General features: G+C 32.2%; 1 protein-coding gene across 5 annotated transcripts in view; it reads right to left on the bottom strand.

The window, feature by feature from the left end:
• Positions 1–25,928, bottom strand: part of Znf280d (zinc finger protein 280D) — a 113,143-nt gene that overhangs the window by 26,638 nt on the left and 60,577 nt on the right. For 3 of the 5 annotated variants that reach the window (XM_078049572.1, XM_078049573.1, XM_078049574.1), the window contains 6 exons: positions 22,757–22,891; positions 20,611–20,918; positions 20,324–20,464; positions 13,635–13,697; positions 8,162–8,280; positions 7,980–8,016 (listed from right to left, as the gene is read on the bottom strand). In XM_078049572.1, coding sequence (XP_077905698.1) covers positions 7,980–8,016; positions 8,162–8,280; positions 13,635–13,697; positions 20,324–20,464; positions 20,611–20,918; positions 22,757–22,891 — 803 coding nt within the window. Of the gene's footprint in view, positions 1–6,435; positions 7,391–7,979; positions 8,017–8,161; positions 8,281–13,634; positions 13,698–20,323; positions 20,465–20,610; positions 20,919–22,756; positions 22,892–25,928 lie in introns of those variants that run through there. The other 2 variants (XM_078049575.1, XM_078049576.1) reach the window with 2 other exon arrangements.

Here is a 25,928-nt window from a genome sequence, read left to right as displayed (position 1 = left end):
CCAGTTCCCAAAAATTTGATTTATTAATGACTGTGAGAGAATCTAGGGAAAAGAATCTCTCATACCTCCAACCCCAGTCACATTTCAAGTTAAAGAAAGATGCCCAAACTCATAGATCAGAGTGGTTTGGTGTTTGGTTTTCCTCCTTCTCCTCCTCTTCCTTCTTCTAACTTAAATATATGAAGATATTTTGACCATTTTGAACACTTAAGATTCTATAACTTGGGTTATGACTAGAAACAATGATTCTTCCAAGTTCAGAAATTAAGAAAAACAATGGTGTAAGCCCTTATTCTTTGATGTTCATAGACTCAACATGAGTAAATATTCTTAACAGAAATTTTGATATAGTTTCAAATGTAAGACTTAAAGAAAAACATTGTCATTCTACCCCTAGAAGAGTTTACTTATTGCTTGCATATATGAAAAAGAATTAATGACTTAACAGTTTAGTTGCGAGTGGTATAATAAAATGATATTTCACTTAAAGAACAGGTTCTGATTCCTTCTGGGATAGTATTTCACAAAAATTATAGCTATTCAATATATATAATGATAATGGTTTAAATGATTATGAAATCAGGTGGCTATGTGGCCCTGTGAAGATATGAATTCATCGTGAACTTCATGTCTACATTTTTGATTCTCCTATTCTATAATTACCATGGTGAGTGATATCAATCATGTCTTTTATTCATGTGTTCATTTCCAACACCTGACAGAGTCTTGCATATTGAAGGCAGGATATCAGTGTCCAGTGTAATGACTTGTGAAAAGATTTATCTATATTATACTATGAAAAGAGCAACGTGCTAAAGATGAAACCCAATATTTCTCTTGCGATTCTTTAGCTTTAAGGAAAGTCAGAATTCTGTTTCTATTTCTTCTTAGTACATTTAAATTAGAGGGAATTTAACAAAGTGTATACACAAATTTAATCTCTAAAGCACACTGTGCATTTCTTAAATCTTCAAAGATTACTATCAACTTCATTTCACAGATGAAGTGAGGCAACTTGACCACAAAGTTGGTGAGACAGTGCTAGTGCTGACATTTTACCTTTAGTCAATACACTGCATTTTGCTTAGACAAACTTGGAAGTCACTTGAAGAACTAAATTAATTTTTAAAACCACTTCAAAGTGTGCTTTTTAGGATACCTGATTAAATCAATAAGAAAGATAACTCATTAAGTAGCCTAATTTTCCAAATTTCAATTATTGTGCATTTACACTCTAAAATGTTCTAGAGGGGAATTACCCTTTTATTCTCACTTTTTGTCAAAAAAAAGTATCTTACAAAACTTTACTTCTATTCTACGTTACAATTGATCTACACAGGTAGGTACACTGGAAAAGAGGGAAAATGGAGATTAGAGAAACGGAAAAGAGCAATTTCATGACTAAATTCCATAATATCTCTAACATTCAAGAGAGGCATTGTTGAAAAATCATTTCAAATTCTACAAAAGAAATAGCTGTGTGACTACTGCTAACTAGAAGAACTATACACTCTTACAAAATGAACAGCCAAGATTTATGGACATAAATACTTGGTAATAAATTATTCTTCAAAAAAAGGATTCTGTAAGTTAAAAAAGCATGATTTCCTTCTAAACAGGATTCTGTACCAATTTTCAAAAAGGCAGTGTTGTTTCACAGTCTTTAGACAGAAAAAGCCAAAATTACTCTCAATTCTATATTAGAAAATTTGTACACAAGATTCAATAAAAGCACTGTGATGAGATGTCATCCACCAAGCAGTCTGGAGGAAAGTACTGCGTGAGTCAAAATTACAGATAACCACAATGCTAATGTACTGCCACTGAAACTCAGTGAAAGAAGATTCTATAGATTCTAGGATCCCCTGCCATCAGGAAGTGGCAGTACTCACAGGAGTAACAGGATTAAGAGCAGGAAAGCTGGAGTAGGAGTAGTGACAAAAGTGAGTGTGGGCTTTCTTCCAGGTCAGTACCAAGTAATTTAGAATCAACAGTTAACTGAAGTACTTAAACTGGTAATTTAACTAGTTAATTTCCATGCATTATTTCTTAAAGCCAACCTAAAAAGAATTATTACTTATCTTTCAGTGATGAGGAATCTGACTTGACAAGGTTAATAATTTACTCAAAGTTATAGAGCTAGTTAGATGTAAAACTAGGATTTAAACCTCAGTCTATCTTATTTCAAGACTACATTCCTTTCACAATACCAGACTTCACAGTGAGTTGTATGGACAGTTTCAGTGTGGACAATTAAAAGCAGTAAGATTTCTTATTTTAATAAAAAATACAGAAAAGAGATGCACAGGAGACCCTCTCTAAGTTGGCAGATGATAGTAAACTTTTGTATGTGGTCAAATACAAGCTGACAAGAGTAAGACTGCAGAAACATCTCAAAATCAGAAGTGAATTATGTCATAAGTACAAGATGTCCATACTGTAGTCAAGTTAAGGTATTACAACTTAGGGGAAAATACTGATTTGATTTGTAAAAGACACGATTAAAATAAATCCAGGAGTGTTCATAGAAATTCCTTAAAAATATAAGTTTAATGAGCTTTAGAGACCAAAAATCGAATGGTATGACTAATACATGATGCAGCAATTACCTCTAAAGAAATTTAACAGAAATAATTTGTGTAAATGGTTTGGGAGGCCTAGAAAGAAAAACTGAAGGCTGAAGATCAAGGCAATTCCACCTGAATAAAATGTAGGCAGAAATAAAATCATGGAGTGTAGAAATATAACAACAATAGAATCACTGATAATTTCTATAGTGTTTCCTATGTGCTAATCTTTTTTTTTTTTTTTTTTTTGGTACTGGGGATTGAACCCAAGGTTGCTTAACCACTGAGCTTTTTATTTTTCTATTTTTTAAATTTTATACAAGGTTTCCCTAAGTTGCTCAGGGCCTTGGTAAATTGCTGAGGCTGGCTTTGAACTTGTGATCCTCCTGCCTCAGCCACCAGAACTAGCTAATCACTTTTGAAGTACTTTACATGAAAACTAACTCCTTTAATTCCCTAAAGACTTTCAGAGTAGGTACTTTTGTGATCTTTGTTTTATAAATAAGAAACTGAGATACAGAGATTAGGTAGCCTTTGCATAAGTCACTTACATATAGAAAACAACAGGGTAGGAACTCCTAATTGGGCAATCAATTACAGAGCCTAGACTCTTACCACATCACCCTGTCACTTTAAAGGTCTGACAGGGCTAAATGTATCAAATCTGCGTATCAAATGTTCAAATCTTATCACCAAGGAAGACCTCTTGATCTCATTAAGAAAGGCAATTAAATTTAACAAAATGAGAAAAAAATTTCAAGAATCTTAATAGATATTACAAATGCTGGAAATATTAACAGTCTCTACAAAAGCTAGGTACAAGAAGTTACAGAGAGAAACTAGACATAATTATGAGAAACTCTTAAGCTTCTCAGTGAAGCCATGTTAGGTAACCATACTCTTAATCAAAAATATCCCTTGCTACTATAATCAGAAGAGGCTCTGCACTGTTATATATTTCTTAGACTTTATAAATGTAATAATGAGGAAACCATTTTTTCCAGATAAAATTTCTAAATATGTGAAAATGTACTTGTTTGCATCTAATTGTGCACTCTACCTTATAAATGATTCAGGAACATGAATGAAATTTCTAGAGTCCTTCTTATTCAACACTACATTTACATTTTCCAATAAAAAATCAGAATGATAAATCTAATCATTATTCTATAGATCATTCTATGGAGATTGTCATGAAATTAGTAAGGATAGAAGGGAAAAAAATTCAAAGGCTGAATAAATACTCTTTGTATAGTCACAGGCCAAATATAACATGGTAAATCCCACATTTAATTTTAACCTGAATTTTGACCACAGAAACAGTTTTCCCAAAACTATGTATAAATTATGGGCATTAATTTTACAGCACAGAACAGGAGAAATAATGACACAATTACCTTCTTTTATAAAAATGCAAGAGGGTTATTTTTGTAAGAGTACACATACAGAGTTGAATGTGCCTAAAAGTAAGATGGATATTAAATTTTCTCAAGATCAAGAATTCCTGTTTCTGTTACTGGGGATATAGATATGTGAATTCATAAGAATAAACTATGAAACTTAGTCATAATCAGTATTGAAAAACAGATCCCTAGATCTCTAAAACTTAGTAACTGCATTTACAAATAGGGCATCACCATACTCATGATTTTCTTCCCACATCTCTGTCCATACCTTCTTTAGTTTCCTTTGTACATTCCTTCTCATCTCTAACCTTTTATTGTCAGAGTCCTCAGAGCTCACCTGTGGACCTTGCCCTTTCTCTATTTCCACTGTTATCCCTTGATGAGCTCATATACTTCCATGAATTTTTAAAAATTGAACTTTTTCATGCTGGAACAACTGTAGATTCACACATGGTCGTAAGGTTATAAGAAACAATACAGAGCAATCTCAAGTACACTTTGATCAGTTTCCCCCAATGATAGCATCTTGTAAACTATAGTTCAATATCACAACCAGGATATTGACAATGATTAACAATACATTGATCTTTTTAGAATCCCCCAGTCTCACTTGTATCCATTCTTATGACATTTAAAAATATTAAATGATACTTATAGCCTAAAACTTACCCTTAAATTCATAAAGGATTATGACATCTCCACTTAGCTATCAAATAAGTATCTCAAAACTACAACATGTCTCAAACTAAAATCTTCTTCTTCACTCCCAAACCTATTCCTCTTGAGTCTTCTTCATCTCAGTTGATAACAATGCTATCTTTTCAGCTGCTCAGAATATTAACTATGGAATCATCCTCACACGTTAGCTCACACTTCATACCTAAATTACCAAAAAATTCAAAACACATCCAAAAAGGAGTCACTTATCACCTACCCAAGCGACCATCTCCCACTTGTGTTATTAAAATAACCCCTTAACTAATCTCCCTGATTTTGCCCTTGGTATCTTAGGACTATTCTCAAGAAAGCACATAATGTGATACAGTATTCTTACATTTAGATATTTATTTATTTGGAGTTTTATTGAGGTATCTTCTATTCAAATTCACTAATGGCTTCTCATTTAAAAGTAAAACCCAAAGTTTTTACAATGGTCTTTAAGTTCATATACCACATGGTCCACATTATCTCACAGGCCTATCTCCTACTAGTCTCCTTCTTCTTCCCTCCACTGCAGCCAAACTAGTCTCCTAACAGTTCCTTAACTCAGAATTATCCCATGTTGGAGGTTTTTTCCTCCCAGAAATGCTCTTTTGATATCCAAGTGGCTCATCTCCTTCACACCTCTACTCAAAATGTCATGTCTCTTCGAAGTTTTCCCTGATACCAGATTTAAAATGGTGGTCTCCTAATTTCTACCCCATATTCCTGTATTTCTCTTCCCTACTTCATCATGTTTTGCCAAAATGTGACAATAAGGCAAGAATCCAAGTTTCTATAGCTTAAGAGTCATTTTCTAAGAATGACAATAGACTCAAACTAAAAATCAGACCTATTCAACAGTAACCAAAAAGCACAAACAAGTGACATGGCTATTTTTGATGAGGCAAATAAACTATTTAGAATAACCTGATGGAAAAGAAAGATCAGGCTTAAGCTAAAACCTGTTAGTATCACACAAATTCAACTAATTATCTATAATAATTAGCAAGCTTTGTCCTGCTTTAGTCAAACCAATTTTTTAAAAATGAAGTTACGGGTGATAATACAGTTTATACTTCAAGGAAATGAACTTGATACTACACAAAATTAAGTCTCAGAAAAATTATAAAATAGTACTCATATATTGCTATATCATATTTTAATTACAACCAAGGAAAAGCAAATTTTCTATTCTATAAACATATAAAGAATTAATGTCAAAATGGAAATAAACTGTTGTTTCTGGGCAAAATTTTTAAAAATTGGGTAGAAAGAAGGAAGATGATAAAACTTCAGGGAGCCAGATAAGGAAAGAAAGAATAATATATTACTAAGTCCAATACTAAGAAACAAGTCACCTTTGGACATTTTGGAATATCCTTCATTTACATTATAAATTTGTCAAGATAATTAAAGCTAACAGGATTTAACTTTTTTGATTAATACTCATAAGGTAAACATTACAAAATAAGCAGTCATCTAAACTGGCTTTATCTCTGATTTTAGAATAAAAGAAACCACACCTGAGTTATAATTTCAGAGTCTGATGATCCTTATGGTTATTAAGGCATAAAAGGCACTTTGCTAATCTTTAAAATTCAAGAAATTAGTATAGTATAAATAATGAACTTTTAATTATGCTAGAGGAAAAATGCAAGATGCACTACCTCTTAGGTTTGCATGCCACATAACGCTTCCATATAACAATTAAAGCAATAGGATAAAATAGTTTTTATAAGAAATTGTTCACTAGCAAATGAGACATTTAAACAAAATAATTTTTATTAAATTACAGATTAGATATACAAATATGTTACTTTAAAACTTGTTTTTAAGATCTGCAAGCTTTATCAATTTTTAACACCTTCAAAGCCAAAATTGAGGTAATATAAATAATAATCCTGAAACAAGACAGAAGATATCATAACTGTTTGAGAACAGCCATATTATAAAGCTATCAACAGGTAGTTATGTGAAATCTGAAGAGAATTCTTAAGGAATCTCCTGGTGTTCTTAAAAACATAAACACTGAACAAGTTTTAAAAAAAATAATAGAAAAATAGATATCATAAAGTAGATATCACTAAATTTAGAGAACATAAAATCAAGCTATTAAACTAATTTTTTAAAAAATAAAAAAAATCTGAGAATTGGTATTGTTGAGAAAATTTAAGAGTTAATAGTGGGTCTGATAAATTTTAAATAACAGTAAAAATAACCATGATTTTGAATCATAATTATAGAGACCTATTGTTCCAAGGACATGAAAAACAGTCATGATTTCCTAACAACTAGATTTTTTTATATTTCTTGGATTGCATTCAGGATAGAGGAAGATTTATGGGTAGCAGCCAAAATGACTAAACTTTAATTTGTATGTTGAACCAATGATTTGATAGGTTTTTCTTAGTTATAATTGGCCCATGAGCTTATTAAGATGGAGAGCCAAAGCTGCCAGTGGGAAGCATGCTCAATTTGGTGGGCCCCGAGGCCATCTCTGGCCAAATCAACATCAGCCTTACAAGAGGCCAGTCATGCAGGAAGGGAGTTTCCCCAAGATATGATTTCTTGAGGCCACAACCTAGAGCAGGTCCCACAGTCAAATTATTCACATTCTTTGGAAAGAGAGAACAGTCATCAGTTGTGTCCATCGAAGGGGGACACTGTCCAGGTGTACCCTGGATATTTTTTGAAATCTCTGGGCTGCTTCTGCACCTGAAAAAAAAAAAAAATAGCGCAATGACAGACAACAAATGAGGAAAAGGACAATCATCTGGTCCAAAAACTTAAGACATGAAATTAAGAAGCAGACAAAACAGAAGAAAAGACAAACAACCATATCACTTGGAATGTATTACTCTGAAGGCAAGTGCAGTAGAGAAAAACACAAATTATTTTAAGCAAAGTAAGAAAAGACCATAGCAATAAGTTATTTTTAGAGAAAACCAACTGGAGGAAAAAAAAATGTATGTTAAGATATGTCAACTTGACACAAAGATAAAGTAGAACAGGAATCTGAACCCATTTACAAGCTGAACAGAGCTGAATAATGAAAGCTAGTGTCAGAAACTTGGCTGCTTGACTGGCTTTGTGTAAGAAAATATCTCAGAACTTTGAACTTAGGAAATTCCAACTTGTCTTGCACCAGGTCACGAGCTCCACAGAGCAGGAACCTATTTCAACAAGCAGGTTTAAAAAACATTTAAAAAAAATTTTTTTTTCATTGCTATTAATGATACACTTAAAAATGCAGTAAGTGCTAAAATCCATCAAAGTAAAATGCACTGAAAAAAATTAAACTTACTCAGAAAGATGTTCAGAAGTTGGGATACAGACAGAAACTGAAATTAGAAGAAAAGTTTTATATTGACAACAGCATATGAACTATGATGAGAGTAACGATTTAGTAAAGAGTTCAGATTGTGGTTGACCAAAAATAATGGAATAAATATCAAAATCCAAAAGAGCACAGTTATATATACGTACCTTTCTCTACTACAACTTGGCAAGTATGGGTTTCATGTTGACTTAAGTGTGCAGCCATATTATCTAAGCCAGAAACATCAGTTAGGAAATCACAATTAAGGCACACTAGAGTAATGCCCCTATTAAAAAAAAAATAGCATAAAAGAAAAGTTTTTATCTGTTGTTAAATCTATATACAAGTTCAATGACTATTTTTCCCCGAATTATCTTTTTGTGTAATAAATGTAACTTGCTATTTGTTATATAAATTTGACGTAACTGAAATGATTCTCTATAAAATGGTACAGCTATGTCCAAATTTTGCTACTACTTATTTACATAGAGTATTTATGTTTTATAAATATTTATCTTTTGTACCAGTCAAAAAACCTACAACCAGTCTAGGTTCCATTAACAATTTGCATTAATATAGGCAAGTCACATTCTATTTGTTCCCCTCTGCCCATCTGCAAAGTGAGAATAGCATTCATTCACTCAATATATATTTACTGAGGTTGTCTTTATACAATTGTATCACTGTTATTATGAACAACAACAAAAAGCCAGTCAGTACTTGAATGAAATTTATAATCTAGTGTTTTATTTAGTTGAGGACAAAATTAGAAGAAAATTATAAAGTATTTAGAAGTATAGTACGATACCTGCCACTACATGCCAAGGTTCTTAGCATGATCTTCAAAGGGTGGTTATTATTTAACATGGAATTAATGGACGTAGTTAATAAAAATGTTGGAGTCCACAAATTTGGAATCCTCATCATCCCAGCACTGTGAATGCTATTGCCTACCTGATGGGGCCTATACTATTCATTCTCTTTAACAAAACTTGTGAGTGCTGTATAAAGGAAGGAGAAAGAAACCCAAGTCCAGAGAAAATAAAGACAGCATCATGCTGCCTTAGCAGGTCAAAGCAGGGAGAACTCCAGTATGTTCTTGATTCTTAAATAACACATGTAATGATTAAGGACTTTCAAAGGAATTTAGGAAACAAGTCCCAAAATCATGAAAAACTTTTGTTGAGTCCAGAGTAGTTCTTATACTCACTGAATTAAACTGAATAACATTTGCTATCTGAAGTATTTAAACATAACTGGCATATTAAAGTTATGTATCAATGGCTTTAAGATTCATATTTAAAATGTGTTTGATCTCGTGACTTTTTTTTTAGTTGAAAAGTATCTTAAATATTATTAAGACTGTAAAAATTTTGAGATGGTTCAGAGAACTTAGAAAGCCACTATATAATTGAACTTATTAGATTTATTAAAAAGTTAAGCAAATGGGAGTTAGTTGGGTCAAGCATTTGAAGTGCTGTTTAAAAGAAAATCAAGTATATTTAATGGATAAATGACACTAAATTGTTTAAAGTAATTTGAACTTAAATGTCACTGTTGAAAAAAAATTCAGTCCGTATTCAATTTAAATGAACTTCATCTTACATCTTACATTAAATTAAAGTTCCTCTAGAAAGTGATTACTAAAAAGTACTCAAATTCTAAATGGAGTATTTCTAAGTTAGACTTAAAAGCTTAAAGAAAGTTAAAATGTAAAATATTTAGCTTAAATAACTAACTACAATTTTTTCTATGAACAAACTGCCCTCATAGATACTAAAAAGAGTTTCACTGGTAAAGAACAGGCTACTGCCTATTCCACTGGATATAGATAATTTAAAAAGCGATGGCATGACTAACTCAATCTGTTTTTAAACAGGGATTTATAATTGGAATTTATAATCAAATTTCTTGATTTGGGAAAATATGTGAGTCTGGGAATATTATAGTTGGGTCATTAGTAGAGAAAAGATGGTCTGTACAGAGAAAGCAGAAAGAAACCCAAGTCCAGAGAAAATAAAGACAGCATTATGCTGCTTTAGCAGGTCAAAGCAGAGAGAACTACAGTAAGTTCTTGATGACTTTTTGTTTTCCTTATTTGCTCTGGCTGTTGCTCCTCTACTTAGGGGTCTATAAGAGTCTTTGGAATCTAATAAATCAAAGTGTCACCTAAATTTTGTTTAGGTGAAAAAAAATTGATCATTTAACTGATCACTGTTATTATCAGTTTAATACAAAGTATATACATTCAACATTCATATATTTGATGTTCATTACATAATATATGTTTTACCAGTATATGAATACAAACAAACAGAATACTTCAGACTGATTTCTCCCCCTTAACTTCTATTCTAACAGCATGCTATATATGTTCACTGAGAGAATTCACTGGCACATCATATCTAAAATCATCTGCTTTCTCCCCAAATCATCTCCTCCTGACTTTCTTATGGTCCCATTTCACTTGACACTAAAGCTCAAACCATAGTTACCTATGACTTTCTCCTTTCTTAAAACATTTAATATGTCAAGCATTTTATAATATTAACAACTTATTGAGTACTTATTCTGTGCCAGGCTGCATTTAAACATATCATCTCATCTAAATCTTACAACAACTTGAAGAGTTAAGTATTATAATTATTACCCTTTTATACAGTACAGAGTTAGCTTAGTAACCTACCAAGGACATAGAGCTGGTAAAGGTCAAAATCAGGTGTAAAATTATGCACTTTGATTCCAGAGCCCATATTACATCATAAACACAATGTAATACCACCTCACCACCTTAATTCAGATCCCTAATCTAAATAATTTATGCAACTACAACTCACCTTGTATGTCCCTGAATTCAACTCTCCTTCAGTATCACTTGATTCTACACAAAACACTAATGGTTCTCTGAATTAAGTCCAAATTTCCTAAGTTTAATTTTCAATGCATTCCAAAATGATTGTAAGCTCAAAATTTTTGCTACAGACTTTAATCCATTACTATCACACAAACATCATGTTCCATCCATTTACTACTAGCCATTCTTTCTGTATGCCTTCTCTTTTTCATTTCTGTACTTTTGTGCTATTTTCTCCAACTAGAAGACCCCTCTGCTTCTTTTGCCAGTAAAAAACAAACAAACAAACAAAAAAAACCCAAAAAAAACCCCACTCATCCTTAAAAACAAAGTAAACCTAATTCCTATCCAGATCATTCCAAGTAATCTCTCACTTCTTTGAAATAACTTATTGCACTTATTAAAATCCATAGTTAACTTCTGTTCATACTTTATTTCCCACCTAATGAACTACATTCCCTGAAAGCTAGTTCCAAGATTGCTTTATCCCTATCATCTACACAGGACCTGCTACAATACATACATGATAAATGCATAATACACATAATATACACAATAAAAAAATATTCCATTTCAATAAGTAATTACAAAGATTGGGGGATATGGAATTTTATAAATACACTAAGTTCCACTCACAGAAATTGACCAATTTCAATGTGAGACATAATGGAAGTTGAGAGAAAAACACTCCAGACCTTTAAAAAATCAGATAATTCGTTTAAAAAACTAACACACAACTGAGCTAGACAATAATGAGGTAAAAATCAAATTAAAATCTGATTTTTAAAATGCAATAAATCCTATTCATTCTTATAAAAGTCTTTATTAAGGCAATACCTCAAGTAACAATCAATTTTTCTGAATACAATAAACACTCTAATGAGACTAAGAGTTTTAATATTGAACCATTATTTTTTATCTTCCTGTGAGCTACTGGCTCAGCATCATAAATGGGACCTTTTGTCCAAATACATAATTTTTTCCATATACATTAATTAATTCAACAAATATTTACTGAATGCCTACTATATGCTAGGCTTAAACAAAACAAAAACAAATGAACAACAACAAAAAAAAAAAAAACAACCCATAAGCCACATAGAATGTAGTAAGAGAACACAGACCACAGACAAACAAAAAGTAAAATGTATTGTATTGCAAATGCACTATGAAAAAAAATATTAAAAGGAGGTAAAAGTGCTAGGGTAAAGCATGGGGGAGTGGATACAATTTCAAATGCAGTAATTAAGAAAAGGATCACTGTCAGAGTGGAGATAAAGGACTAACCATACAATATCTGGGAAAGAGTAAACTACGAATAGGGGATAATAAACACAAAGATCCTAAGACATAATGCCATTCCCTCTTCCTCCTTTTCCATGAACCCAAAGCACCAAACAAGTCTTTGGCTAAACTTATCAATAAATTAGTTTGGTGGAACAAAGATATTGTTATTTCAAGGAGAATAGCAACATAAGCAGAAAATGAACAAAGAAAAAGAAACTAAGGAAATCAGAATTTTAAAAAATGTTGCTCAGTCAATTTTGAATTCAGTGTGTGGTATAACCAATGCTAATTATCAACATTCATCCATAGTTTCTTTACAGAAGCTAAGCTGTATACTTCTATTTGAAAAACAAACAAACAAACAAAAAAGAATTATGAAGACTACTGATTTCAAGAATTTCAGTGGTTTCATATATGTGCTTCAAAAACTAACAGCGTCACTTTAATAGGTATCTTAGGTAACTTTTTGATATTCAAATATTGTTGGTGGGCCTGATTTTTCCTTTCATTTTACAATGCAAATGCATGAGAATTTCATCTTGACACCATTTGTCACCAATGAAATAAATTTACCAAGAGATCAATGGCATATCTCAGGTCTTATAAGGAACAATGTAATATCCATTATGAATCACTCAGATTCACAAACTGACAGTTTAATTTAAAAGTGCAAACCACAATGATACAGCACTTCCTAGCAACTAGAATGACTATAACAAAAAAGATATAATACCAAATGTTACAAAAGATGTGAAGAAACTAGAACCCTCATACACTGCTGGTGGGAATGTAAATAATGAGGCTACTTTGAAAAGCAATTTAGCAGTTCCTCAAAAGGATCAATGTACCATAAACTCCAGCAAATTCAATGTTAAGTTTATACTAAAGAAAAATAAAGACATGTCCTTATAAAAACTAATATGTAAATGTTCACAGTAGCATTATAACGACCTAAGGTGAAAATGAACTGAATGAATAGCTAAACTATGACATATTCATAATATGGAATATCATTCAGCACTTTGAAAAATGAAGCATTGATACACGCATGCTATAATATACATAAACCTTTATAGGCAGTTGGAAAAGACTACATACACAGTCTATCATTCCATTTGTAGAAAATATCTAGAATGAACTAATCTACATAGGCACAAAGTAGATTCATGATTGCTTAGTAATGGGGGGAGTTGAAAAGAAATGGGAATAACCACTAATGAATGGGGAAAGGGTTTCTTTTTGGAATGACCAATATGTACTAAAATTAACTGTGGTCATTGCTGTACAGCATCAGTACAGTATAATACTATAACTTATTATAGGTTTGGATGCTATACTATACTGTATAATATAGCACAATACCATAACCTATTAATTTTATTGTTAAATGCATATTGTACAGCATGTAAATTATATCTCAATAAATTTGTTATGCAAGAAAGAATGTAAATTATAACCATTGTTTAGTAGAAAGAATAAAAAAAAAATCAACTAGTTACCTGAGATCTTCAGAATGCTCCTTAAATATACAAAACCTTTTACTTGGACGACTACTGTGAAAGCTGGAGAGACAGAAGACATTTTAATAATTTTAGTATAGAGTTCTATTATTTCATAATAATAATTATATTAATTTATAAACATTTCAAGTCTGTACTTAAGTTTCTAGTTTTTAAAAGACTACAGTGTAAATACTGAACCATTAACCCTGTTTAATTCAACATTTGATCTGATATTCCATTTTGCTTTTAATTCCTAATGACACATACTTTTTTCCCTAAGCATATACTTAGATGATCAATACCTCACCATTATGTAAAAAGGAAATGCTCAAAGAGTTAAAAAACAAACTAAATTTTTCATTTATTATGCATTTAAAATGATTCTAAATTTTTATTAACAAATTAATTTTGCTACAATCTGAATTATCATTAGAAATCAACTTTTTGAAAATAACTTTTTAATAATCTTAACATGTTAGTATAGAAGGAGGGGAACAGAATTCAATTGATCTAGAAAGTACACACTATCTGAGCTAAATATTACTGTTTACCATCTGTAAATTCAAACATCTAGACAGTTCTTTGTAATTGTTAGTAGAGGTTTAAGAAACAAAGCAGAACTCATAACTTAATGCTTCCTCTAATCACAGAACAAAAAACCACTAACCATACATTGTAGCCAATAAGGAAAGCTTTCTGTACTAGAAAACCAGTAGTAGTTTAGCACACTACATCTGAAAGTCACAGACAACAGTATCACCGTCACCCGAGAGTTTAATTAGAAATGCAAAATCTTAGGCTCTTCACAAACCTACTGAATTAATCTCTGGCAGTGGGATCCAGGAAACTGCCTTAACAAGTTTTTCAGTGATTCTTACACAAGTTGAAGTTTGAAAAGCAGTAGCCAACAAACTAGGTAAGTGGCTACTCACATCAGTAAAGCCTGTATGTAAAGGAATAGAAATGTTCTGGCTAAATATAATCCCCAGAAAACAGCCTCAGAAGATTTCAAATATCATTTCTTCAAGCTGGGGTAACTATTATTTGGAGACTTATGAATTTAAGATATTATCACAAAAATAAAGTTTTTAGAGAGATCAGGAGGTTGGAAAGCCCTGAAATTGTGTGCAAAAAATTATATAAATAATTGTTTCCTTAGAGGAATGAGTCCAAGACTGGGAGGCAGGTTTACTGGGGATTGAACCCCAGTGTGCTCTACCAGTGAAATATACCTCCAGCCCTTTTTATTTTTAGACTAGGTCTCACTAAATTGATGAGCTGGCCTCCAACTTGGAATCCTCTAGCCTCAACCTCCTAAGTCACTGGGATTACAAGTGTGTACCACCAGGCTCAGTTCAAAATAAGTTATTTTTTTTAATGACATTTTAAAGTTTTTTTCTCTTCAAATAAGTATACTGTTTTTTTTATTCTTTGGTAAGGGGAGAGAAAAATGATATTTTAGGGTCTTTTTGATGGCTTCCACATCTATCTATAACTTGACCAAATATCTACAAATGTTCCTAATTAAATTTTTAGTTGTCTGAATCCAGTTATAATTTAGAGTTCCCTATCTTTGAAAAAAAAAAAAAAAGCATTTATACTGCCTCTTTGACTCATCTGTACTTACTACATAACTTCTACAACTACAATTTTGTGTAATGTTAAGAATGGAAAAGTGAATCACAACTCACAAATAAAAAGGAGGAAAAAGCTACCTTTCTTCCCTATTTCCACAAAGTTGATAGCAATACAGAAATACACCTAAGAAAACAGAAAAGGCTAAGACTTTTATTCAATACAGTAAAAATACGTGTTAAGACGTAGGTTTAAAAAATCTGCTACCCAACTGCATGACTATAATTACCAAAAGCTCATTGAATTGTTCTTCATAAATAGGTAAATTTTATTAGGTATAAATTATACCTCAAGGAAATTGAGGACAAAATCCCTTTTTGACATATTTTCCTTAATAATCTTGATTCCATGTAAGAAACAACTTGACTTTCTGAGAAACACAAAAGGAATGACTTCCTTAACATCCAACAATATTGATGGTATATCTACTATTTAAGACACTAAATTGTAGAATGACGATATAATAACTAGAGTGGTAAGTTGCCTGCCCTAGAATTCATGGTTGAATGAAAGAGAAGATGGTCTGACACAGAATAAATGCTAATAAATAAATGTGGAATGAATATATATTCATAAATTAATGCAAGATAAAAAATCAACAATGACACTGAACTCTGTGTACAGGAACAAATCATTACAACAGCTTTCTTTTTACTTGGAAACATTTAAAATCATCCTTCAAAGTCTAAGAGAAATGTCATTTATAGAAAGTCTTCTCTACTTCTTATTTAAAGAATTTTTTCTTACCTTCTCTGTGCTCTCATAGTTATCTGCTTATCACATTAACCTAGGTAAACATATTTCTCCTACTAATTAGCAAAAATTAACAGTAAGGACTTGACCCCCAATACTACCTGCCTATCACACTTTCTAGAAAACTGTTACAGTTTCATAAGCCTCCCAAAGCTCGTGTGAGAGACAATGCAAGAAAGTTTAGAGATGACTCAATTAGGTTATGAGAGCCTTAACATAATCAGTGCATTGATCCCAGATAGGGATTAACTGGGTGGTAACTGTAGGCAGGTAGGGTGTGACTGGAGGTGCGTCTTTGGATATATATTTTGTGATCATTAGAGTGCTCTGCCTCTCCTTCCTGATGCCATGTCCCCAGTTGCTTTCCTCCACCATATGCTTCCACCATGATAGTCTGCCTCATCTCAGGCCCAGGCCCACGGAGTCAACCATCTACAGATGGACCTCTAAAACTATGAGCTCCAAAATAAACTTTTCCTTCTCTAATTGTTCTTGTCAGGTCTTTTGACTAAAACACAAACTGTACCTTCCTAGTATGTAATAATCAGTATTTGTGAAAATGAATCTAGGTGATATAAATACTATTAAAAAGAGATATTAGTAATGTCCATTAACTTAATTCTCTTACATGTAGAAGAAAAAGTTGTCTCATATATCTTTTTGAGGAATAACAATAATATTATATAGTAGTTAATTTTCACTTTCTCAGGTGATTTCTATTACCACTTACAAGCTATTACCAAAATACAATAATTTAAATAACTGACCCCAATAATACTATTTAAAAAAATAATTTATAATTATGAAGTTAATGATCTGTTTCCTTCAAAGAGTCTGAATTTAAAGATGTTCCAACAGCTTCAAGATTTTATAATCTCTTCTTTGAGATTATGTTTGGGGCCTCTTCTAATTATAAATAATGACTATCATTTATAGTTTATAATGTGGTAAGTGATATGATAAATACAAAGATCACTTCTGAAGGAGATTCTACATACACAAATAAAATGAAAGGCAGATCAGATGAATGGTACACAATTCAAAAGAACTGACCAGACACTTGAAAGATGAACTGGGAGGGAAGGACAGGGTGTCATGGGGACTAATAAAGAATAAGAAAAAAACTACTATATAAAATAACTATGGGAAGAAAAATACTTTAGAAAAGATTAGCCAACTTATGAGGATCAGAGTCTCTCTTTATAGAAGAGACTGGGCAGGTATGAGATCAGAAAGAAAAAGACTACTTGAAAGGCTACAGAGTTGGTATGGTACAGGGTAAGAACTGAATGTACACATCTTTTGGAGAAATGAAGCTTCCCTTCATAAAAACCTCAAGCCTAGATCAAGTATCTGCAGTAAGTAGAAATAAGGGTGTGCTACTCAAGTGAGAAGGCAAAGGGAAACGAAGGTATCAATGAAGGAAAAACAAAACAAAAAAAAAGGAGAAAGGAGCTAACAGTGAATAAGGAGTATGTGTGATGACAATGAAATGTAGGTTTGGGTGGTTTGGAAAAGGGTAAGAAGAATGTCTTGAGCCAATTGCAAATGGTTGGAGATAGAATGGATTTGGAAGTTCTTCAGGACAGGAAGGAAACTATGATAAATGGGAGAAGGAAGGCCAGAATGAACCTTAGTTTAAGAAACACAAAATACTTTCCAATTTGATCCTTTAGAAATTAAGGGCAAAATAAAAGACATCCTTAGGTAGCTTTGTGTTTTGAACACAATAAGAGATTAGCATTCCACCCAGCAGTATACTAGGAGAAAAGATGATGGGGCCTGGTTTAGAGCAATAGGAGTATCAGATACTGCAGTGGTTGGGAGGCAGTCTCAGGAAGCCATGATGACAGTGAATCAAAAGAACTTCTTGAGTTTCAGAAACTTGGGACAGTAAATTATTTCTAGCTGGAGCTGAACATTCACACAAAATGGTGCCCTGAAAGAGATGGAACTTAAAAAGTTAGGATGGTAGTAATATGAATCTGAGACAGATAATAATATTTGGCTGGCGCTTTTTGTTGTTGTTGTTGTTCTATTGAGATGCCAGTGGGTCTAGGGTAAAAGCATCTACAAAATAATTAGAAACACAGATTTGGATCTCAGAAAAACAAAAGATTGAAATTCTAAGATTTCAAGTTGAAAGCTGAAAGTGCAAGTTCTAAAATTACTAAGAAAGGGACTATAAACAGTTGGAGACAGGCAATGAAATAGAGGTGTTACCTAAAAAGAAGAAAAACGGTATTAACGGCTTAATAGAGACTAAAGAGAAACGTTTCAAAAGTGAGTGGCAACAATGTTAAAAATAAAGTTATGGAGTAAAGAATGAAAAAAGGGGAAAAGTGTGGTGATAAGTAGATGACACAATAATCTTTAAAGGGGCAGTGTTAGTTGATAGGTAGGGATGATACTCAAAAGGGTAAAGAAATGAGTCACAATTAAGCTGGTAACAAACATTTTGAAAAATGTTGATGGAAAAAGGCAGTCAAGAAATGAAGAAAATACACAGGAAGGACATAGCTCCCTCATCCTAAAATTAAAGAAACAAAACACTGAAAGTGTTTATAAGCAGAAGAAGTCCAATAGTGAGACAGGGATGAAGATACAAGTTAACTGAATAAGGTTATGATGAATTGAAGGAGATAAGAGATAGAATTGACAATGGAGAAATGGGACAAGCTTAATTTCTGAGATTAATATCTGGATGAAGAAAAATATTTGGAGTTGAAAAGAGCTAGCTTTTAGGAAAAATGAAAAAGATGACCTTCAATCGAGCAATTAATAAGTTGGGTTAACAACTAAAAGATAAAAATAAAATTTTTAGGGTACTGAAAAGGGATTAAACAAACACTGTAGGTAAAAATAAGGAGGTCTTTAAAAAGAAAAATAAAGAGATATGTCTTAAAGTTAAAGATTATAAAGTCAGAATGAACAAATAAACTCTTGTATTCTAGAATTGGGCATATAAAAAGATGGAAAGGGGAAGAGCCTGAAATCTTAAACTGGCTTTTATGCTAGGTGAGCATGAATAAAAATGTAGAGGACAAAGAAAAGAACAGATTTCGAAACAGAGGACCACGATGACTATAAAGTTAGATGAATGCTGCTAGACTGGCAAAAAGAGTCAAAACTTTGAACATTATGGAATAATAAGAATTCAGAAGGAATGAAGAGTATATAGGATGAGACTAAAAATGAAGAGGACTCAAAACTTAAAAGCTGATGTGAAGTGCTGGCACTAAAGAAGCCAAGACACCAGGAGGTAGGCCAATCATCAAGGCAGAAAAACAGAAGGGCTAAAGTTGCCATGAAAGGTAGGAGAATTCTGGAAAAGCAGTATCTGATAATGATAAGAAAGTAAAACAGAGGTTATGTCATGATCTCCAAGAAACTCAGTTATACATTAATTCTAATGTTTATTTAAATGGAACAAACTCACTATGAATAAGCAGTATATCACATTTATAATGGAAGAACTATTTTTAAAGATAAAAATCCATCCTGATAGAATAAAATATTCTCCTATTAAAGAAATACAAATGAAAGTAATGTGGGTTCTGAAGGGGTTTCTTAGCATAGTGTAAATGATAGGTACTCAAACAACATAAATTAAATGAATTAATGAAAAAGAATTCCAACAGTGGCATCATAACCAGAATAGTCTCTCGTTTTCACTGAACAAATGTATGTATAGATGGCATGACAGATGAATGGACCATAGAAAGAAAACCAGATTCAATGAAGTTCCTAACATCACTGAAAATCCTCCAATAATGTTAGCTATTAATTAAAAAGCTACAGCTACTAGTGGAATAAAAGGTTAATAGTTTCAACTATCAAATTTAGGTACCGATATTCCTCTATGAGCAGAAGCAGTAATCACTGGATTTCATCACAAAACTACAGCTTCTCAAAAAGTGACTAATTTGAAGAGGATATTCCTAATGAGGACATTTATTTGTATGCTAAATAAGCTTAAAACACTTAAAGTTTTATTTGAAAATCACCATTTCTAAATACCTATAGGGAAAAATAAAAAACAGAATAATTATTTCCCCAATAAACCTATCCTAATTTTATTAGTTTAATTAACCGTTCTTACAATTTAAGACCAGTAATTACTTGAGTTACTATGTTGGAAAATAACATCAGATAGTATCTTAGAAGTTCCTTACTGCTAGGTCCTTTTGGCTCTTTAAGGAGAAAAACTAGTTTCTAATAGGGATAACTTTGCTTCAAAACAAAAACTTCCTGTACTATAATTTTAGTTGTCAATTTACAGGTTTAACTCTTCTTACCTCATCATATGATTTACATAGGCTTTACTACAGCTAGTATTGTATCTGCAAAAGCTACAGTGGACATATGTAGGAAAATGGTTTGCAAAATCTTTTATTTCAGAACAGCACTCAATGCACTTGTGAATGCCCCGACGACACCTTATGGAGACACAAAGAAAATGGTATAAATATATTTTAAAACAAAAGTAATAAGTAAGAGCCATATTACTATTCTAATTAACTAAACTATAATGTTTTTATACTTAAATTTAAATTGGTATTGTATATTAGGAATAAAACATCACCTTAAGTTCCTCAATGCAGTATTAACTTTGATTTTTTTATTGCTATTAGCCAATGTGCTTTGTTTCTTTTGCAAGTTAGAGATTTTTGATTTGTATTTAGATTTACTTCCATTAGGCTTATTTCCATTAGGTTTACTTGCATTGGATTTGGTTGTATTAGGTTTACTTGTATTCGATTTTGTGGGATTTTTAGCAGTTATATTTTTAGTCCTTGGAGGTGAGAGCTGAAGGGTGGAAGTGCTTGCATTAATGGAAGGTGTAGGTGAAGATCCTGACTGAAGAGGTCCAACTGAAGCTCGAATAGTAACCTACAAGAATGAAGAATATATTTACTTCAAAAAAAAAATCACTATATTACTATTAAAATATCACTGTACAAAAAACATTAAACATCAAGTATTTTGAAAGAGTACACATAAACTACAATTGTATTTAGTCTTATTTACTCCAAATGTTCAAAACAATTAAAGTTAAATTTGATATTTATTCACTTAATGTAAAATCAGTTATGTGTAAACACAGTTATTAATGAGTAATTAGGAGTTAATAAAAATTATATGACTATCAAAAGAGCACATTCCAAAGCTATCTTTATGCTGTGACATAATTTTTTAAAAATTCATATATAGGTCTAAGTTTCACAAAGCTTGAAAAATAACTCTAGAAAGACCTACTGATATCACCCTTTCATAACTACAAAACAAACAGATCTATAGTAAATGTGACCTCTCCTTTGTAGGGGCTCATTACCCTGGATTTATGCTTATAAAATGTTATAAGAAAGAGTTAAGTCAACTTTTTGCACTGTGTGGAGAATTTAATATTGAGACTTCTCTTAAAGGGAACTAACACAAAATTTATCGTTTAGTGTTCAAAATAGAAAATATTCAATCATATCTGTTAGTTGACAATGGAAAGGTCAATTGCCTACCAACATTCTCATTGATCACTTGACTATACTCTCCTCATGTATGTGAGAAACAGACTATGATGAAGTCCTATGAAACATGTGCTTGGGTATTATACAAAAGCACTAGGTCAGGAATCAAAAGAACTGAGGTTGAATCTCGCATTATGCCTTCCAAGCCATGTAATCTTGAGTAAATAAGATATCCTCTTTAAACTTCTTCATATCTAAAATACAGGGCACTATTTGCCTTTTCTACTCACTGTTTGATTGTATGGATTAAATAATACAATGTATGAAAAGTACACTGAAAGCCTCAATCTAAGATGTCATAACAACATTTAGTATCATTATCATTAATATTATTATTATTATTAAGGGGAAAAATGAGAGAGGACTGCACTGCTTACATTAGTGTTCTGCATGTCTAGTTCCAGCATGAAATGAATGGTTTGCAGGGAAGAATGCTGGATAGCTTCTCTTGCTCTAAGTCTTCAGAGCATGGCTTTATATTATTTTATTTAATTCAAGTACCAGACATACCCACATTCAAAGGTAAGTACCCAAAGCCAAATATAAATGTTTTGGGGGTTATTTCACTTTGGATTATCCATGCCTCTGTTTCCCTCCACTGGAGCAAATATTCAAGAGCTGACTGTATGTAAAGAAGTTAGAGAAAACAGATGTATATAAGGCAAAAAGGGAAAAGCAAATTACAATCATCAGTATGCAGTCAGACATGTGTTTGCTCACTTAAAATACAATGCTGTCCAGCAGCAGTACTTGCTTCTCTGAGAGTAGACTAAATGATAACAATTTCAACAAACATCTGAGAACCTATGGCATTCAAGGCACTATGCCAGACACTGGGGATACAAAGATAAATAAAATAAGATTCCTGATATCAAGCCTCTTAGAGTTTAGCTGCTAAAACTGACATATACATTGCCAATGGAATAGTTCAAAAATAGCCCATATAATATTGAAACAACCCCCTGACCCAAGGAACAGTTAAACTAGGTGCACTTTTAATAAAGGAATGCCATTTCAACATAGTACCCGCCACTGAACTCAAAACAATGGTTAAAGCTTTCCTTTCTAAGCATAAAAACAATGAAATCTAAAATTAGTCAATAAAAATCTAAAGTAATTTTTAAAAAGTCATAATTAATAGATAAAACCAGGTTAGAGCTAATTTTTATTATACAAAATGTTAAAATATAACATATTTGAACTCACTTTTGTTCCAGGAGGCAATCCTTCTAGTTGTTTAGGTTTTATAAATGTTCGATGATGCTGTGTCTTATGATCCATTTTCTCCTTGCATGTCAAAAACTGCAGTCTGCATTTTGTACAACGATGTATTCCTTTTTTCTATTAAGAAACAGAAAAAAGGAAAAATAACTTTTATAACCACAAAAATCTGTGTCCTGGAACTACTCTAAGTTAATTTTAATGAAAGTTTACTATTTTTTGTCATAAATAGTACCAAAATATAATTTCATTTTTTAAAACTTATATTACTATCAAATGTATTTGTTACTATATAGAGTCAAACATTAAAAGTCCTATTAACAGGATCAAATAGAAGTTATACCAAATGTATGAAAGCTTTTAATTATAAACTTAAATTATTTAAAAACATGATACTATGAAAATGAGCTACAACATGTTTTAATTTTAGAAAATGTCAAAATTATTTTAAAATTTTGCTATTTTCAATCATTTGACAAGTTGGTAAAGTAAATTACACTCTCTAAACTCAAGTAAATCTAACTAGACATTTCAAAGGTTAAGTTACAAAAATGGTTATATAAAGCAATGTTGTCCAATAAAACTTTCTGCAATAATGAAATGCTCTAGAGCTTTGCTGTTCAACATGGTAATTACTAGCCATATAATGGTTACTGAGCACTTGAAACGTGGCAAATGAAAATGAGAAGCTAAATTTTTTTAATTTTATTTAATTAATTTACACAGGTAATTGTGGCCAGTGGCTACTACACTGGACAACATAGATACGGAGGCATAAAATATAACTGATCACAACCTATGTTCCAGTTGAAAACTCCCTGAGTTCCTCCTAATATCCTGGTCCTATCACATTCTACAGATGGGAAATAGAATCCAAGAGAAATCTAAGTCCCTCTCCTATAGCTAGATAATAACAATACTAGACTCCTGATCCAGTGTTCTTCCTACTGTATAATATCAACTGAAATCTTTACACATATATTCTCAATAATATAAAAAATATATTTCATATACACATGCTTATGTATATAGAAATTTAGAATAACACATGCAAAATATCTTCTTCAAAGCTGTATCTCTGCCAGACACATCACTATTTCCCTTTAAATACAAGCAACTCTTCATAAAATTTAAGGTAATACTTCTCTGAGGTAATGTACAGAGAAGTATCTAGCAAAGTTACTAGCACATAGCAAACATTTCATTAAAAAAAAAAAAAAAAGCCAGACATAGAAATACAAATATCACATGTTCAGCTGGGTGTAATGCTTTTTCTGTATTCCCAGAATTTGGGAGGTTAAGGCAAGAGGATTTCAAGTTTGAGACCAGCCTCAGCTACTTAGCAAGACCCTGTCTCAAAAAATGAAAAGGGCTGGGTATATAGCTCAGTGGTGAAGTATACTTGGGTTCAATTCCCAGTACCCTCCCCAGGCAAAAATCATATGTTCTCACTTACACATTCAAGATAAAAAAGTTGATCTCACGGAAGTATATAAAGTGGTCACTAGAGGCTAGGAAAGGTACAGGGATAGGGATGAAGGAGATCAGACACTGGAAAACAAAACACTTTGATAGGAAGAATAAGTTCTAGTGTCCAACAGCATGGCAGGGTAACTATGTTTATAATAATTTATATATTATTATTGAAGAGCTAGAAGAGAGTTATGTGAATGTTCTCAACACAAATGATAAATGTTTGAGGGAAATGCTAATTACCTTAATTTGAACTTATACATTATTGTAAACATGTATTGAATTATAACTCTATTTCCAACAAATATGTACAATTGTTACACGTCAATTAAAATTTAAAAAAACAGAAAATAGTTCTTACAATGTCCAAAGCAATATGTAAGAACAACATGTTAGAATAATTTTAGCTGTATCTTAAGACTAGCAGTGTGGTGCACTATCTTATATCATAGATATAAGCAACTTAACACAAATTCACTTATAAAGTATTCAAAGAAGAGGAGGAAAAAAGAGAGAAAAACTTGGCCAAGAAACAGATACCAGAAAAACAGGACAGAACAAAAGTTCACTAGAATTCATTTCCCAGAACTCTTTACTAGAATCACTTACTAGGTTACCTCATCCAGCTTCATGATTTTAAATACCACCTACCCAAATGCTTATTTGGCAAATTACTTGACATCTTATGCTTCTCAAATCAACATGGACAAAACTAAACTCTAGGTTTCCTATATCCCTCTCCTACCATCCTAAATCTGTTCCTTGCTCAGTTTTCTCCATAGCTTAGAATATTAAAACTCCATTCTTATAAATGCTGAAGTCAAAAAACTCAGTGTCCCCTCCTGCTCCATCTCTCTCTCTCTCTTTCTCTCTCTATTTAACACATTAATAAAACCTGCCAACTTCACTTTCAAGACTACTGATAACATTCCTATTTGTCATTACCTCCAATCACTGCTACCATACTGGGGCAAGTCACCCAGACCATGTTTTTTAAAAAACAAACAAACAAAAAAAAAAACCACTTCTATCTTCCTTTCATGTCTTTTTCAGCCCTGTGATCTATTCTCTCCATGGTTGTTGGTAATTCTTGAAATATGCCAGGTCTCTCACTTAAAACCTTCCAGGAGCTTTCCAAAGTCCTGACTCTGGGTCCACACAAATTGGCCTGCGTTCTATTGCTACAACCTTATCTCCTACAATTCATCCTTCTGTTAGTTAACTCTGCTCCAGCTTCAATGGCCTCCTTGCCAATCTTATTAGTAACTCTGGTTTATACTCACTTCATTGCCTACATAATGTTACCTCTCCCACATGGCTTACTTCTTAATTTCCTTTGAAGAGGCCCTTTAATGCCCATGCTGTATATAAAAGAGCAAACCCTCCTCCCCAGTGCTTGGCACTCCTTATTTTCCACATTTATTTCCTACCCACAATACTTATCACCAGCATATACAAACACACATTCACACAAACTTATTATCTTTCTCCATTACAGTACCAATTCCTAAATCACACTGCTATATAATACCTAAAACAGTTCCTGACATACAGTAAGGCATCCTAAATAAATATTTGTTGGATGAATAAATAGTGAAGCAGAAAGCAAGAGACTAATGCAGAAAAATATATGAGCAGCAGGTATAATTTAACTAGTTCAAAATGACTGCTACTTCAGTCAATG

Source organism: Ictidomys tridecemlineatus, chromosome 5 (genome assembly GCF_052094955.1).
Source record: "Ictidomys tridecemlineatus isolate mIctTri1 chromosome 5, mIctTri1.hap1, whole genome shotgun sequence".
In the NCBI taxonomy this organism is placed as follows: domain Eukaryota; kingdom Metazoa; phylum Chordata; class Mammalia; order Rodentia; family Sciuridae; genus Ictidomys; species Ictidomys tridecemlineatus.
Note: the sequence above shows the minus strand (reverse complement) of the source record. Positions and strands in the feature narration are given on the sequence as shown.